The 17,152-nt window shown below is 43.5% G+C and overlaps 1 protein-coding gene across 1 annotated transcript; it reads left to right on the forward strand.

The window, feature by feature from the left end:
- Positions 1-215: 215 nt before the first annotated feature.
- On the forward strand, positions 216-9,546 carry LOC111819950 (E3 SUMO-protein ligase NSE2). Its single transcript, XM_023728193.1, has 3 exons — positions 216-413; positions 830-936; positions 9,047-9,546. Exons 1-3 carry the CDS (start codon positions 366-368, stop codon positions 9,162-9,164), a joined length of 273 nt encoding a protein of 90 aa, XP_023583961.1. The 5' UTR covers positions 216-365; the 3' UTR covers positions 9,165-9,546.
- Positions 9,547-17,152: the final 7,606 nt, after the last annotated feature.

Here is a 17,152-nt window from a genome sequence, read left to right on the forward strand (position 1 = left end):
CAGGGTACAACTGCCCCACAGGGCTTCCAAGACTGTAAATCTTTACGGAAGCAGACTGCCACATCTTTCTCCCTTGGAGCAGCTGGTGTATTCGAACTGCTGACCTTTTGGTTAGCTGCCAAGCACTTTAACCACTGGCCCACCAGGGCTTCTTACTTCTGCACTTCCTGACAGTAATTAGAAGAGTTAATATACATCAAAGTGCCACAGACCCTGAGAAACTGTTAATCTCCCTTCCTTCTATTCCTTCCCATCTTTGGGGCAATGTTAGACAAAACAGGTTTAATGACTTCCCCTTCCCTTTTCCTCCAGATGGCCTTCAAGGAGAGAGAGAGGCTGATGGACCAGAAGGAGTTGATGAAGATATGATTGTGACCCAAAGTCAGACCAACTTTATCTGCCCCATTACACAGGTACTGTTCCCTCCTACTTCTCTGAAAGAAGAAATAATTGCTTCATAGAGGCAAAAGGATTCCTGTTTGCTTTCTGATTTGATTTCACGTTTGGAGTTAAGGAGGGAGGGAAGAAAATTGATGAGAGTTCAAGAGTATACATGGAAGGTTCTTGGGCTGGAACGTGTTTACAGTCAATTATGCCCTTAAGGATCTAGGAATAAATTCACGTCCACAGGCCAAGTGACATTGCAGGCTTCCCTGCATTTTTTTCTGTGGTCATCTGCCCAAACGATCTAAAGTCATGAGAATGAGAAGTTATAAAACATAGAAAGCCCAGGACTAGGAAGAAACAGCTCTGGACAATTGGTGACTTGGAGAAGTTAGTGGAAGTTAATCATTATCATTCCTGAAAACCCATCTCTCCTTGATTACAGCTGGAAATGAAGAAGCCAGTGAAAAACAAAGTGTGTGGCCACACCTACGAAGAGGAAGCCATTGTTCGCATGATTGAGTCTAAGCACAGACGAAGGAAAAAGGCCTGGTGAGTGGCTACAGGGAGGTGGAGCCTTCCCTAGTGGTAGCTAATCAGCGTGGTGAGTTAATACGAGAGGAAAAGATACTTAAACATCTCCCCTAAATTACATTCATCTCCCAAATAGTGTAAACGTGGAAACTGACTTTCTGTAAAAACAATACATGAGGAAAAAATTAGTAATCTGTTCAGGAAGAAGCTAGAGAAGCAAGCTATTTGACCACACCTTCAAAAAAGAGAAAAAAGAACTGGACTGAGTTTTAATCATTAGATAAACAGGAATTTTTATGAATTCGTGCTATTAGAAAATAGCCTGGGGGAAAGAAAGGTTTAAATAAATTCATGGATAGTCGACGAGGGATTTTTTTTTTTAAAAATTGGAATGTATATATGTGTGTGTGTATATATATATTTTTTTTTTTTTTTTTTTGAGGACTATGACTGTGTTTCCTATAACATAGCTTGTCAAACAAGGAATCCTGAGTTGGCCGGGCTGACTCTGACTCTGACGCAGTTTGGCATTTCTAATGCTCTTATCACACATTTGTCGCAGGAATGGAATTGCAGGTGTGACCAGTTCTCCATATTCTGATAACACTCCCTTTGATGTGTGGTTTGTGTCTCCATCACCCAGAAATTTGTAGTCCAGACCTAGAATTGGAATTCTCCACCTCTCCTCATTCGGGTGTAGACTTAGAGATAGGGGATTTGAGACTGTAGAGATCTTGATGGTCATTAAGTAAGTTGCCCTATTTATTCTGGAAGAAGGACCTAAACATTGCAAAATTGAGACTATCATTCGAGTACATTTTTACCTATTTTGAGTTTCTTACTTACAGTTGAGATGTAACACTTCCCTGGTAAACATACCATTTTAACCTGGGAATATAGTTTTCTTAGTTTCTGAATTGCAAAGCCTTCCCCTCCCTACTAATTTTTTTCTATGTTCATTCCCTGATAATCAAAAATCGAATTTCTTAACATAATTGCTAAGAATAGGTATTCCCAGAGAGCTCTGTTTCACAGCTCTTCCTTCTTAAGCTTTGTGATATTCTCCTAGAGTCAGATTTAAAAAGGGCAGGTAGTGATACAAAGCACATCCCAGGAAGCGGGGAGCTACATGCGGAACAAGCGTCACATTTAAATGAATCTTCTTAATGACATACTTTGACTTTCTAGTGTACTTTGCCTTTTGGATTTACACGTGATATTTGGAGGCACTTGAGTAAATTTGTCATTTAGAGAAGTGCTTTTTTTTTTTTTTTTTTTAATGTCATACTTCCCATGCTTCAGTGTCTGAAATTCTACAGATTCCCTTAGCTGAATTATAACAATAATTAAGTTTAATGGAAGAGGTCTGGGTGGTTTACAGAAAAGGTAGTATTTCTACTGGGCCTTGGAGAATGGGAAGGATTTCAGAGAATGGTTGAGAAGAGTCTTCTAGCCAAAAGGCCCACGGCATTCGGGTCCTGTTCTACTTGGTAGATAGCAATTGTAGTTATTGTATATTAGAGGGAGAATGGAAGGACACTGTGGGCAATAAGAATAGGAAAGTAGTGTAACGATTCATTATAGAGGGACTTAAATGTCATGGTGAAGAGTTTGGATTTTATTAGTTTCCTCACCTACAAATTGCTAAGAGTTGTACTTGCCTCATTGATACGTCTGACATTTAAATAAGGTACATGTAAAGCAGTTAAAGCAATTCCTGGCACACAGTAAGACTCAGTAAACGTTATGCCATTGTCCTCCTCCTCATCCTCATCCTCATCACCATTGTTCTATAGGCGAGGGAGAACCTCGCAGGGTTTTGAGGTAACAAGGTGAGCCAGTCTGGGGTTAAGGAAGTTACTCCCTCCGAATAGCAGTGCAAGGGATGGCTTAAAAAGGGCTGGGGTGAAAAGGTCAATTAGGATGCTTCTGAGGTAGATTAAGTGATAGCTAATGAGCACCTGGCCTGAGGCAACGGTTGTGGGTAAAAGGGATAGAGAATGAGAGTGACTGTGGAGGTACCATTGACTGAGTGTAGGCGGGAGGAAGAATGAAGCATGACCGAAATTTCTAACCGGTGTGTCCAGAAAATACCAAAACCAAACCAAACCCATTGCCGTTGAGTTGATTCCGACTCATAGCGACCCTATAGGACAGAGTAGAACTGCCCCATAGGGTTTCCAAGGAGCGGCTGGTAGATTCAAACTGTCGACCTTTTGGTTAGCAGCTGATCTCTTAACCACTGCGCCACCAGATGGGTGGTATCATTAGCCAACAGAGAGGGCATCAGAGAGAAGACGTTTAGGAAAGATTATGAGACACTCAGTTCGGTTCGTACTAAGTTTGAGGTCCCGGCAATGCAGCCATTGGGACATAACCAGGAAGTACAAAAAAGGTGGGGTTTTGAACTCTAGCTAGAGATGTTGACTGTGAGGTTATCTGCGTAGAGGAGTCAAACCCTCTCACCTGCTGTTACAGATGCAGCTGTGGAATGGAGGCCCAGGGGCAGCCAGCGAGAGCAGAACCTCAGGCTGGCTCTGAGCTCCTCAAGGCCAGGGTCCAGCTCTGCTGTGATGCCCTCAGCACCTGGCTCTGGGCCAGAGCCTCAAAAAGCATTTTGTTTATTAATTACAGAGGTACTCAGAGGAAGAAGACCCTAAGGAAGCAGTCTAAGACATAGCCAGGAGAGAGAAGAGTTGAGCATCAGGGGAGTTAGCCAGGGAGTGGCAGGGTGTAGTGGGCTGTCTTGAAAACAAGGGACATTTGGCAACAAATTAGAATTTAGGGCCTCTTCAGAAATGACTCCAGAGGTTCCTGATTAAGCACGAAGTGGTGTCATTTCCCATGATGTATGTTAGGGTGATGAGCAGTTCTGGGTTCCCTTTGTTTAAAAATGTCTGTGACACATCCCGTTTGAGAATCTCAGTTCTCCCTCCTAGATTGTTCCAATTATGTTTTGTCAGACTGGAGTTGTAGGTACATTGTGTTACAGAGCAATGACTGAATTTACTGTGCATGCATCAGGCCCTGAGAAGACCTCACTGCACGGGCTTGAATCCGAATAACATTGCTGAGACTTCAGCCCTAACTAAATACAGTTCTTAGAATAATTTCCTAAAATATGTCTCTTAATAAAGCTATTTATTATCTTCCTAATGAAGCCATCTTATGATGTTCCTACTAATAAAGAGATTTCCAATTTTAGCACAGCCATTCCTTTCCTTTTTAGTTTAATAACAGGAACTGTATTGAACAGTTGTATTTAAAAGCATGTAGAATAAAAGTAAGTTAAAGTTAAATTAAAGGTATTGTTGAATAGCAGAACTCCAGCACTGAGCTCATAGTTCTTGTGTTACCGTTTACCAACAAGTCATTTATTTAACCTCTCAGAGCCTCGGTTTCTTCATCTATAAAGTGGAGTTAATAACAATGTCTCACCGAATTTCAGGAATCAAAGAAGTGGTGGGGAATTCCGAGCCAGGTCTAGATGGACCAGCAAGTTTCTGTGCAATGGAGAAGCAAACTACGTATGACAAAGGTCTTTTTGAACTACAGAGCACTAAACAAATAGCAGTAAGGTTATTATAAGGTCAAGACTGTTGGTGTTGTTATGACTTACCTCACTGCTTAGTGACACATTATTTTAGACTCAGAGGGTGCAGGATAGAGTCACCCTCTGCATTTAGGTATTATGAGAATCCATCCCACTCAGATTTCATGAGGTATCTCTAGGACCTTTCTAGAGCTTGTGGACTGGACTTTGGAATTCTTGTGACCCAGATCCAGGAACTCATGAGGCTCAGAATCTTGCACTTTCTGAGCTGATGCTGAGGCCAGCATTCCCCAAAGCCTTCTGGGACCCCTGAGACCGGGGTTGCCTCTGCTCAGCAGACATTTCCGAGCTTGCTGTAAAATGCTCTGCCCTGTCAGTGAACCAAGTTCAAGACCCAGCCTCTCCTTCCAGGCCTGCTGGTCTGACTCCTGCACAGTGATGACGCGAGAGCTTAAGATTGGGTATTGCCCCACCTAACTTGCTCACCAGGATGTCATGGGGATTAATGCTCTGATGCCTGCCTAGAGTGTTGTTTCTTCAGAGGAGACGTGCCCTGATTCAGTATCATGTTATTAGGGCCTTCTCCTATTCTTTTTAGTTTAAAAACTTTTATTTATTTGACATGTGGTGAGAAACAGGGTTCTCACCCAGCTCCTACATCAACATCTCCCCCAGGAAGCCTTCCCTGAACCCTCATTTACGCGGGGCAAAACATCCTCCTGCATGCTCCCATGGCGCCCTGTACATTGTCAGCATCTGCATATCACACCGATGCAATCAGTGGGGCTGGCTTTTCTCCGCCAGCTTCTGGGGAGCAGAAGCTGTGAACCGGAGCAGGAACTGGCGTGTTATAGCACCTGAACTGAATCAGCCCACTTATTTCTCAGGATAAACCTGTGCTCTGCCTTCATTTTTATAGAGGAAGAAACTGAGGCATAGAGAATTAAGTCACTGACCTAGAGTGTCACAGCCAGTGGGTTTGCACCCAGGTCTTTTTCAGTCTGGAGCCTGTGTTTTTGTCATTGGGCCATCTGGCTCCCCTTGGGAGGGCTATTTGGCTGATGCCTCTGTCCCCTGAGGCATTCATCCCCAAGTGAGCTCAGACCTCTTTGCTTGACATACAGATCACCCTGGGCTCAGTCCCCCGAAGTGAGCTTGCATGCCTGTTCTGCAGCTGAGTGGGGTGGTGGTTCCCCCAGCCATTCTCAGAATGCTGCGTTACTGACTAGGACCAGTTGATGTCACCAGGAAGTGCTCCTCACCTCACTCTCCACTTCCCTGTCCAGCTGATTCACTGTCTGGCTCTTGGTGTTAGAGACTTTGCTGGGGAGGGGCCTGGCGGTCAGCCATGGGCATTCAGTGGGTTGATGTATGAAGCGAGGCTCATCCCAGCTCATGTCATCTTGGCAGCCTACCTCGAGTTGCATTTCCATTTCATAAAAGTTTAAGTGATGAAAATTGCCTGTCTGAAGTCATGGAAGTGTCCATATCCCCTTCATAAGGTCATACTTAAAGAAATTATTCACTTTGAGATTCCAGAGTGTAGGGTGACAGGCTAGGAAAAAATAGAGATGTTTAACCTAGTGGAAAATGTTTCTCAAGCATCTCCAAGCTTTACCCTAATACAAAGCCAAAGCGTCAAAATGATGCACACCTGGGCCAGATTGGCCTGCTCTTCTTTCACATAATGGCCTTTCTCTGATTATGGTGTAACACATATCCCTGGCCATATAAGGAACATCTCAGCATTTTAGAAATAAGTATTGCTATCGAGCATACTATTCATTACATTGCTTAATGCCCCCTAATATAAACTCCTTAATCCTGAGATAGGGGCCAAGAAAAAGTTTCTCCTTCCTGTTAAACTGCTGTACATCCTTCCACTAGACAAATTAGAGCCGCTGTGATCAGCTTTTTTCCCCCTCGGGTTTTTATTGTTTGTCCTGTCTATTTGTTGCCTGTTCTTTTTGGAAAGCTGTCTCAGATCAACGGACCCCTGAGCTCCCAGTTGAATGCTTAGAACCCAGTACAGGTCTCGTCACAGAGGGCTGAATGAGTGCATGAATGTGCCCGGGTATGTGTTGGGTTGGGCACGAGGACAGTGGTGGGTCAGTGGTAGAATCCTCGCCTTCCGTGTGGGGGATTCAGGTTCAATTCCTGTCCAGTGCACCACCTGCACAGCCACTACCCATCAGCTAGTGGAGGCATAAACATTGCTATGATGCTGAACAGGTTTCAGCGGAGCTTCCAGACTAAGACAGACTAGGAAGAAAGACCTGGCAATCTACTTCTGAAAATCAGCCAGTGAAAACCCTATGGAGCACCACAGTCTGATCCACAACTGTTCACCATGAGTCGGGGGCCAACTCACTAGCAGCTAACAACAACAGCAACATGTGCTGGGCATATGCGAGATACAGATGGCTCAGTAACTTTAAAACTTATCGGAAGAATGACGATCTGGGAACAAATGATAGTCATAGGAGATAACGAAGGGAAGGAACATTAGTAAGGCACTGTGTTGCCTGTAACCCTGTGAAATAGGGATTCTCCCCCCATCTTAAATCTGAGAGAACAGAGGCTGAGAAAGGCAAAGTGAGTTGCCTGTGGTCTCATAATTAGAAGTCAATGGTAGAGATGCAGTTCAGACTGAGGTCTGCATGACTCCCAAACTTGGACATTCTCCTCTACCAAAATCTGGTTCACACTGAGGAGAAATCAGGTGCCTCCAACCCAGTGCCTTCAGAGGTGACCACATCTAAACAGAGCCGTGTCTTTAAGTTCCACTTCTATCAGGATGATTCACACATGGTTTCTGCAGCCACAGCTGTAGTCCTCAACAGCTCACTCAGTCTTTCCACTGCGAGGCCTAGTAGGCATTTCAGACGAGGCCTAGTAGGCATTTCAGACGGAGCGCGTGTAAGGCAGGATTCCAGATTCCATCCCTCTGCTCTCACGGAAGGCCCAAGGCCCATGCTTGTGCACTGCTGTGTTCCCCGTTGCAGTCAAGGGCACCCCCATTTGCCCATTTGCTCAGGCCAAACCATTTGAATGAAGCCCAACTCTTCTATTTCTTTTACCTTCCACATCTATACCATCAGCAGGTCCTGCAAGTTCTGCTTTCAAATGTATCCTGAGTCTGATCACAGCTACCACCATCATCTGTTGTGCCTTTCTGCAGGGTCCTCCTCACTCTTCTCCCTGCTTCCACTCCTGCCCCTACCTTGTGTTCTCCTGTAAGTAGCCAGAGTCACATTTTTGACATGTGAACTAAATCACATCCCTCCCCTCTCTCAAAACCCTCCAGCGTTTCCTCACCATATTTAAAATAAGTTCCAAAGTCCCGCTCCCCCTCTGCCCTTGTCTCCAAGTGCCCTCCTTTCTGTCCAGTGCACCAGGCTGCTGCGTCTGCCAGTTTTTACCCTCCCTGCCGCCTCAGCCCGGGCCACTAGATAATCTATACTAGTGGCCGTCAAGTCAACCCCGACTCATGGTGACCCCCTGTGTCTCAGAGTAGTGCTCCAAAAGGTTTTCAATGGCTGATTTTTCAGAATTAGATCACCAGGCCTTTCTTCTTAGGTGCCTCTGAGTGGACTCAGACTCCCACCTTTCAGCTAGCAGCCAAGCACATTAACCATTTGCACCACCCAGGGACTCCCAGCCTGGGCCACACACAGCACTTATTCCCTCACTGCCCTCATGGCTCTGCTGAAGATAAGAGCTCCTTAGGACAGCTTTCCCTGATCCCCAGCTAGGAAAGCCTCAGCCCCGACTCTTTCCCTTGACCCTGCTTCACTTCTTCATAGGACCTAATGCCACCAGAAAGTGCTGCACAGACCTAACTGGTCACTCAGTGAGTCTCTCCTCATCTGAAGGGAAACTGCATGGGTGGCACTGCTGTGTCTCCTGCTGTGTCCCCAGCCCCTGGGCAGCCCCTGGCTCAGGTCAGCACTCAGTGAGTCAGTGAAGGAATAGCATCGGCTCTGATCTTTAAAATGTACATCTTTTTGTTAACACGTTAGGTTAGGTTAGGTTAGGTGCTGTCAAGTCGATTTTCAACTCACAGCGACCCTATGTGACAGTAGAACTGCCCTAAAGGGTTTCCTAGGCTATAGTCTTCACGGGAGCAGATTGCCAGGTCTTTCTCCCAGAAAGCTGCTGGTGAGTCCAAACTGCCGACCTTTCCATCAGCAGCCAGACACTTAACCTTTGAGCCACCAGGGCTCCTTTCTGTTAACCTGTTGTTGTTAGGTGCCATTGAGTCAGTTCTGACTCAAAGCAACCCTGTGTACAACAGAACGAAACACTGCCCCATCCTGCACCATGACAATCAGTATTATGCTTGACCCCATTGTTGCAGCCACTGTGTCAATCCATCTCATTGAGGGTCTTCCTCTTTTTCGCTGACCCTCTACTTTACCAAGCATGATGTCCTTTTCCAGGGCCTGTCCCCTGCTAATAGCATGTCCAAAGTCTGTTAACATAGTCCCGTGTAAATAACTCAAATATGAGAGAAGTTTATGCTGAAAGCATTGAAGTTAAGCCGACTGACTGGATTGTCTTTCTCCCTCACAGTTGCCCCAAAATTGGCTGTAGCCACACAGATGTGAAAATGTCAGATCTGGTCCAGGATGAAGCACTCAGAAGGGCAATTGAGAGCCACAACAAGAAAAGAAACCGTCACTCGGAGTAAGAGAAAGCCACCTGCCCACGGAGAGCGAGCAGCCTAGTTCCTGCCTCAGCCATCTGCCGAGCACCATGCTTCTCCCAGCCTGCTTTGTCTGCGGGACAACTTGAGGGTTTGAAGTATAACTGAAAACATTTTTCTAAGTTCCACAACAAAAATTCAAGCATATTATAGTGTTTATTTTTAAGTGTTCTGTAATTTTAAATAAAGCTTTGATAATCTGCCCTGTGTCCTGCCTGTGCTGCTCTGGACATGGAGATGCTTCCAACGGTGCAGGACTGAACCTGCCAGGCTTTTCTATTTCTAATACGTCAGACTGTTTTTTATGATATTTTTAACAGTGTCTTTCAAGAGATATTTGAAATGGAAACACATAAACCACCCCCCCAAAAAAAATTATAAGCATTTTCTATCAGTATAGTAAAGAATAGCATTAAGGTTATAAAGCAAAACCAGTTTTCTCACGTATATTTACCACATATATTGACAGTTCCAAATATGTAAATGATTTAATCATTCTCAGTGACATAGAATGCTCCAGCACAGGCTTATCAGTGCAGATAACGGATGCTTATCATGGAAACTTTGCTGCAGGCTTCCCGAGAGCCCGAAGTGTCATCTGAAGCAACCACATCCTGCTGCACTCTGTCTCGCTCAGTGGCTGCCTGCGTGCCTCCATTGGTCAGGGCCTTGGTATCCTTAGCCATCAAAGAAGGGCGTCAAACAAGATGCTCTCTAATGTCCTTCAGCCCCAAAAGCATGGACTTAGGCCAGTAGGGTCTTTAAATTGAATATCTCTGATTATATTCTAATTGTATAAAGAGTGATAATCTATCAGTAGTCTCCATAGCAACTTTTTATCCACTGGAATATTTAATTCAACTGAAGACAGCATAGCCTGACTGTGCAGGGAACCTGAGAATAGCCAGTAACAGCTAACGTTTATCGAGCATTTACTGTGTAGCAGGTGATATTCTAAGTATTCACATATGGATCAACTCCTGTGACCCTCACAGCCCTGTGGAGGAGGTACAGCCGTTTTGCCCACTTTACAGATAAGGAAAACAAAGCTCAGGGAAGTGAAGTAACCCTTCAGAAGTCATAGAGCTAGTGAGCAGCTGAGCTGGATTAGAAGTTGGGTGGTCTGGTCCCAGAGTTGAGATTCTTAATTCCATGCTATCCCTTATTGATTTATTTAATGTATTGTTGTATTTAGTAAAATATGTTTAGATTTACATTTTGTAGATAAGCATATACATCTGTACATACAGACAGACACATATATGCAAAAAAAATCTAATCAAAATGCAGAAAATAACTAGATTTGACATCTAATAGGTAGTGGAGACTGTGGAATAATAGTATATATTAAAGTTTAAAAGCACAGTGTCAAAGAACAGGATTAGTTTTGAAAGAATTGTCATGGAATTCAGACGATACTATGACATTCAGTTGCCTACAGAGTAAGTGATTTTGAATTTCCGAAGATGCTTTGATATGAATCAGACTTTTCTGAGGGAAAGATTACATTTGAACCAGAACAAACATGTTTTTTTCATGGAATGTGGTTCTTTTGTGAAATACTTTGTTTCCTAAACAGATAAGGACAAGCATGAAATGCTTACCCGAGATTTGATTTGAGTTTTCCCCAACTCTTTCTAAAGAAAATTCCAGAATATTTCTGTGGATACTAGTTAGAAAAATGCAAAACACCATTCCACTGTAAAAAGGGTATAGTATTTATATCCTATGAAGTTTATTCCTTTTTTAGCCTTCATAAAATGTTTCATAAATTTTGTCTAGCCAATTAAAGAATTTGTCATTTTATATAAAATTTTATTTTCATCTTTGAAGGTTAACCATTTGGTGGCCATTTTCAGTCTGGCTTATTTTACAGTAGGGCTTTGAACTGGTTCTAACAGGTTTAGTCATGGCCAACGATGGGAAACCAGAACAGACCCTAATTTTTACAATTTGGGTGATCCAGAACGATCACCTGGAACAGGAAAAATTATGGGTCAAAACCCTGGAATGGGAGACTCGGAAGAGGTATAGTGAGCCCATTCAGAAGCCTGATGCATGAGATTGGATTATTGGAAGTACTGTGGAGAGCAACACACATTCAAAGCGGTGCAGCGCCATCTTTAAGTGGGGCACAGCTGTTTTCCAACTCTGCTCAAAATCCAATGGGCAAGAGATTTGGTTGCTATGCAACACATATGCTGCCCTTGTTTTCTAAGAGGGAGGTTAGATTTGTAGCAGGGCTTGACCCGTAATTTTTCCTGTTCTGATTAGTGTGCCAGTTCACCCAAATTTAAAAAATTTGGGTCTGTTCCAGTTTTGCTTCCTTGGCCATGACTGAACAAGTGAGAACCCGTTCAAAGCCCTGTTTTACAGTGAAACTTGTGAGAGCTGGAACCTGATGGGACTGCCTTGTTTTTCTGGGTCTCGCAAGCTTTCCACCTTTGACAGGGTGCAGTGTTACCACTTTTCTGTCACTCGTTTTAGTGGAAAATATTTGAGTTTCCCTTCTCTTGCAGGTTTCTGCCTTACACGGGTTCTGGTTTTTGGAGGTTTTACTGCATTGAATTTTGGCAGCATGCGTTTTAAACCGTGGAAACGTCCCTTCAAATAAAACTGTATTTATCTTAACCAAGAAACCCAATATATAAGACAGCTTAAAGGGAAGTGGCTCCAGTCAAAGAGGAGGTAGGAGTTCCACATCCCCACCCCCACCTAGAGCTCCCCTCTTCCCGTGGCAGGCACAGAGTCCTATCCAAGATTAGCCTAAGGCCCCATGAATGGCATTTGAAAACCTCACTAGACATTTGTTGTTGTGTGCGTCGAGTTGATTCCAATTCATAGGGACCCTATATGACAGAATAGAACTGCCCCATTGGATTTCAGAGGCTGTAATCTTTACGGGAGCAGATAACCAGGGTTTTTCTACCATGGAGCTGCTGAGTGGGTTCGAACCACCAGTCTTTCAGTTAGCAGCCAAGTGCTTAACCATTGCACCACTAGGGCTTCAACTTAATATTTCCTATTCTATTTCTTTATCTTTGAATTGTATATTCATTTTACATGCAGTGATAACTAATAGTAGTCAACAATTCTAATGAGCTACTTTTATTTTTTAAAAACATAAATGAGTAAAAACCTTGGCTAGTTCCTCTCTCAGTTCATCGTGCCATTGGGAAGCCTTGCAGTTCAGGCCTAAAGAATTGATGTGGTGATCACCCAGTGGATGGCAGAATGGGAAACCCCTCAGTGAGATGGATTGCCGCAATGAACTCAAACATACCAGTGATCATGAAGATGGCACAGGACTGGGCAACATCTCGTTCTGTTGTGTGCAGGGTCGGCATGAGCCGGAGCCAATTCGACAGCAACTAACAACAACATAACATGATCACAAACAATGACGACCAAAGAAATAAATATTTAATGAGGATTTTATTCTTTTAATGAACAAATACAGGATTGGTTTAAAAGAAAAAAGCAAGCTACAATTATGAAAGGAAGCAGCCCAAGGATCATCTTTTGTCATAATCAGAACACTAACCTGGAGTGCTGGCTGTTAATAAAGGAAGTCAGCATGCTACTGGAAAAGGCTGTCATGTGGAGTGAGGGGAGACTCCTGCCATTGGACTCTGTGTAAAGCCCTGAGCTGCGTTCTCAGGCAAGTTATGGTCACCATGGTTCACTAAGAACGTGGAGACACTGACTAGTCCAGAGAACTAAACAGGAACAAATACAAGGCTAAGCATGCTACACTAAAAGAAACTGGGATATTTTTGCCCACACGGAAAAAAACAAGGCTTCTGTTTTACACAAACGATAAGACTATATAAGGAGCATGCTACAAGGCAGTAACAACAAATGCTGAGAGATTTAACACCTTAGCGCAGGGCTCTTACCATGGGGTCCATGGATCCCCAACGGACTGTGGATAAAATTCAGGAGTCCACGAATTTGGTGAGGGAAACAAAACATACCGCTGCTTCTGTTGTGTGCCATTGAGTGAGTCCAATGAGTAACCCTACAGGACAGAGTAGAACTGTCCCATGGGGTTTCCAAGGAGCAGCTGGTGGATTCAAACTGCAAAACTTTTGGTTAGCAGCCTGAGCTGTTAACCACTGTGCCACCAGGTCTCCTTTACTTTTTCTAACCTGTAACTGAAACTTAGCGTTTCCTACAATTATGAATGTAGGCAATGAACACCAGTGGAAATAGCAGTACCTGTGACTTTATCACCAATAAAAAAAATCACAAATAATTTCATATGGCATTACTGTTGTTATAAAGATAAGTTTACACTCTTCTTTAGAGTAGTTAGTTCACTTCAGGCAATGATGGACTAACAGAAATCAGATTTATGCTCCTGCCTCAGCTAAAAACCCATACGACATAAATGAAACAATGGTTTTCAGACACTGGGCAACAGGCAGCACAGGACAGTGATCCCTGAGGGAAGGAGAAAAGTCGAGCCCTCGTTACTGCCTGGAGAATGTCCAAGCCCCACAGAGAGACGGGTAACCAAAGTGGGGCCTGGAGACCTGTCTGAGTCAAGGAGACAGAGTTGGTTCAGGGAAGCCAGTGTGGCTAGAATTTGCAAGACAGAGCTGCTCAGAGAGCGAGCTCTGGAGCTGAGCTCCCCCGAGTCTTCAGCTGAGTAATGATCAGCACATGCCTGTGAGGAAAATACCTGAGGCCATGAAAGAACCATCCAGAAGGGATTCAAAACCAAAACCAAACCTGTTGCCATTCAGTCGAGTAAAACTATAGACTATAGGACAGTAGAACTGCCCCAGAGGGTTTCCAAGGAGTGGCTGATGGATTTGAACTGCCAACCTTTTGGTTAGCAGCCATAACTCTTAACCACTATGCCACCAACGTTCCTAGAAGGGATTAGAGGGAACAAAAATTGGAGTTCACACAGGCCCAAGGTAGTTCCTTTTCCCACCAGCCAGAGTGGAACCCTCCGTACTCAGACAGCACTGGCTAGAGTACTCAGCCTCAGTAGTGAGGCAAAGTTAGCCCTAGACTGCAGGCTTGTCTGGTCCTGCTTAACAATGCTTGAAAAGCAAGCCTAGAAGCATGGGTCAGCAAACTTTTTCTGTGATACTATGAGAATATTAGTAAATATTCTCAGCTTTATGGGTCATCTGCAGCTACTCAACTCTGCTGTGGTAGCCAGAAAGCAGCCATAAACAATATATAAAACAAAATGGTTGTGTTCCAGTTGGAGCCCTCGTGGTGCAGTGGTTAAGAGCTTGGCTGCTAACCTAAAGGTCAGCACTTCAAATCCACCAACCGTTCCTTAGAAACACCATGGGGCAGTTCTACTCTGTCCTATAGGGTTGCTATGAATAGGAATTGACTTGACGGCAGTGGGTTTGGTTTTTGGTTTGGTGTTCCAATTAAACTTTATTTAATGGACACTGAAATTTGTATTTCATATAATTTTCATATGCCATGCCACAAAATATTATTCTTTTTTTAAATTTTGTTTCAACCACTTAAAAATGTAAGAACCATTCTTAGCTCATATTGGTTGTGGTGGTGGTGCTGTTGAGTCGGTTCCGACTCATAGTGACCCTATGTACAACAGAACTAAACACTGCCCGGTTCTGTACCATACAAAAGATCACAAGCTATACAAAAACAGATAGGGGGCTAGATTTGGCCAGAGAGCTGTATTTTGCCAATCCCTGCTCAAAAAGATCAAACTATTTCTAATTAGCTGTGTCCCAGAAGAACACTAAAAAATATAGACGGGAATACAAAAATGAAAAAGAAAGCCAGCACACAAAATGTAAAACTCACAATGTCTAGTAGACAATGAAAAAGTGCCAAGCACGCAAAAAAGCAGGAAAATGCAATCTGTAATAAGGAAAAAAAACCTAGCGATAGAAACAGACCCAGAAATGACACATATGATAAAATTTGTAAGAAAGTACATTAAAACAGCTATTGTAAATATACTCCGTATGTTCAAGATGGTAGACGAAGCCATTAGGATATTATGGAAAGACATGAAAGGTATAAAAATGACCCAAATCAAATTTCTAGAAATAAAAATATAACATCTGCAACAAAAAATACACTGGATGCGATTAACAGCAGATTAGACACTTCAGAAGAAAAGATGAGTGAGCTTGAAGATATAGCAATAGAGACTATCCAAAGTGAAACACAGGAGAGAAAAAGTCACAGAGAAAAAATAAATATCATTGAGCTGTGGGACAACATTGAGTGGCCTAATAGGTGTGTATATGAAGGAAGAGGGGGTGCAGAAAATATTTAAAGAAATACAATGCAGTAGTTATTAAACCTTACTTAAGTGATCTATCTTACTGTGTTACTAAAGAAGCACATTTACTGCTGTCATAAAGAAGTGGGTGGCTTTAAAGAAGAGAAATTTATTTTCTCACAGTTCTGGAGACCGAAAGTCCAAATTAGGGTCTTGGCCATGTCAGTCCTTTCTGTGAGCCTCTGTCCTAGTTTCTGGAGTCTGCCAGTGGCCCTTGGTGTTCCTTTGCTTGTAGACGATCCTCACATGTAGTCTGTCTTCTGTCTGTGTGTCTCTGTGTCTGTTCTCATCTTTTTATAGCTCAGAAGTGATTAGATTTAGGACCTAGCCTACTCAGGCATGATCTAATTAATATAACAAAGAAAACAGGATCCAAACAGGATCACATCCACAGGTATAAGTGTTAGGATTTCAACACATATTTTGGGGGTGGAGGGTACACAGTTCAGTCCACAACAACTACTAAATCACAAATTAATTTTTCAAAATAATTTTGGTAACTGTATTTTCAATATAATTGGTTTCTTTGTAATCTTGTGCTTTTGAAAGCCTTGTTCTGAAAGTGGGCACGATTCACTAGACTGTCCAAGGGTCCAGGTCACAATAAACATTGAAAACCCTGTTGGCACTTGTACTCCACGCTGTCATGGACTAGCTTTCAGGCTGGTCCTCGTTCACACCTGGGCCTCTCCTGTGGTTCTGGGCATTCACTGGCAGGGTCTGCTGTGATTCATATACCCCCAGCACCTAGCACAGAGCCAGGCACCTCAAAGTTGCTCACTGAAAGTTTAGTAAAGAATGCATGAGAAAATAAATGTTCTCTATTGCAGTGCGATGGATGACTTTTACGTATCCTTTCTCTCCCTGGTCTTGTAACTCCCACTGAGATGATTGGGCGGGACTGTGCAGATAGAGTAATTGTGGCCCACCAAAGGAATCGGTCAGTTTTGCCTTAAAAAATGAGCCATGCCAGAGGCAGGAAAGAGAGGAGCCCACTACCACCAAGGAAGAACAGCCTGGAGCAGAGAATGCATTCTTTGGACCCGGGATCCCTGTGCTGAGAAGGTCCTGGAACCAGGAGACCGAGAGAGAGAGAGAGAGAGAGAGAGAGATTGGCAGGAGACTGTATCCTGAGTGTTCTTGAGCCTGAACTGTAACCTATTAAACCAAAACCAAACCAAACCCATTGCCATCGAGTCAATTCCGACTCATAGCAACCCTATAGGACAGAGTAGAACTGCCCCATAGGGTTTCCAAGGAGTGGCTGGTGGTTTTGAACTGCCGACCTTTTGGTTAGCAACCTAGCTCTTAACCACTGAGCCACCAGGGCTCCTGTAACCTGTTACTTCCCTAATAAACCACACAATGGTGAGTATTATCTGTGAGTTCTGTGTGGCCATTGCAATGAATTATCAAACCCAGCAGAGAAGTAGAGAGTGCTGTGGGAGGGACGTTTAATGTCAGAATTGGTAAAGATGGCGGAGAGAAGAGGCATGTCTGACCTCCGCCTCACAGGAATCAGCCCTGGGCTGTTGATCTTCTCTTTCCCCCTTGTGAAGTTACAAGAGGCTAGATGCTGCCCCCACACTGTTTTTACATCTATGTCCTTGGAAAATTAAACAAAAAATACACATAAATTAACACAGATAAAGTTTTGCCTAGACCAATGGTAGTTCAT

Source organism: Trichechus manatus, unplaced genomic scaffold, assembly GCF_000243295.1.
Source record: "Trichechus manatus latirostris isolate Lorelei unplaced genomic scaffold, TriManLat1.0 scaffold00022, whole genome shotgun sequence".
NCBI classification, from domain to species: domain Eukaryota; kingdom Metazoa; phylum Chordata; class Mammalia; order Sirenia; family Trichechidae; genus Trichechus; species Trichechus manatus.

Bases quoted from the DNA above. Each gene is read 5' to 3' on its own strand.
- LOC111819950 (XM_023728193.1), top strand. From the start codon at position 366: ATGATTGTGACCCAAAGTCAGACCAACTTTATCTGCCCCATTACACAG. The intron at 414-829 runs GTACTGTTCCCT...CCTTGATTACAG, and splicing joins TTATCTGCCCCATTACACAG to CTGGAAATGAAGAAGCCAGT. The intron at 937-9,046 runs GTGAGTGGCTAC...TCTCCCTCACAG, and splicing joins AGACGAAGGAAAAAGGCCTG to TTGCCCCAAAATTGGCTGTA.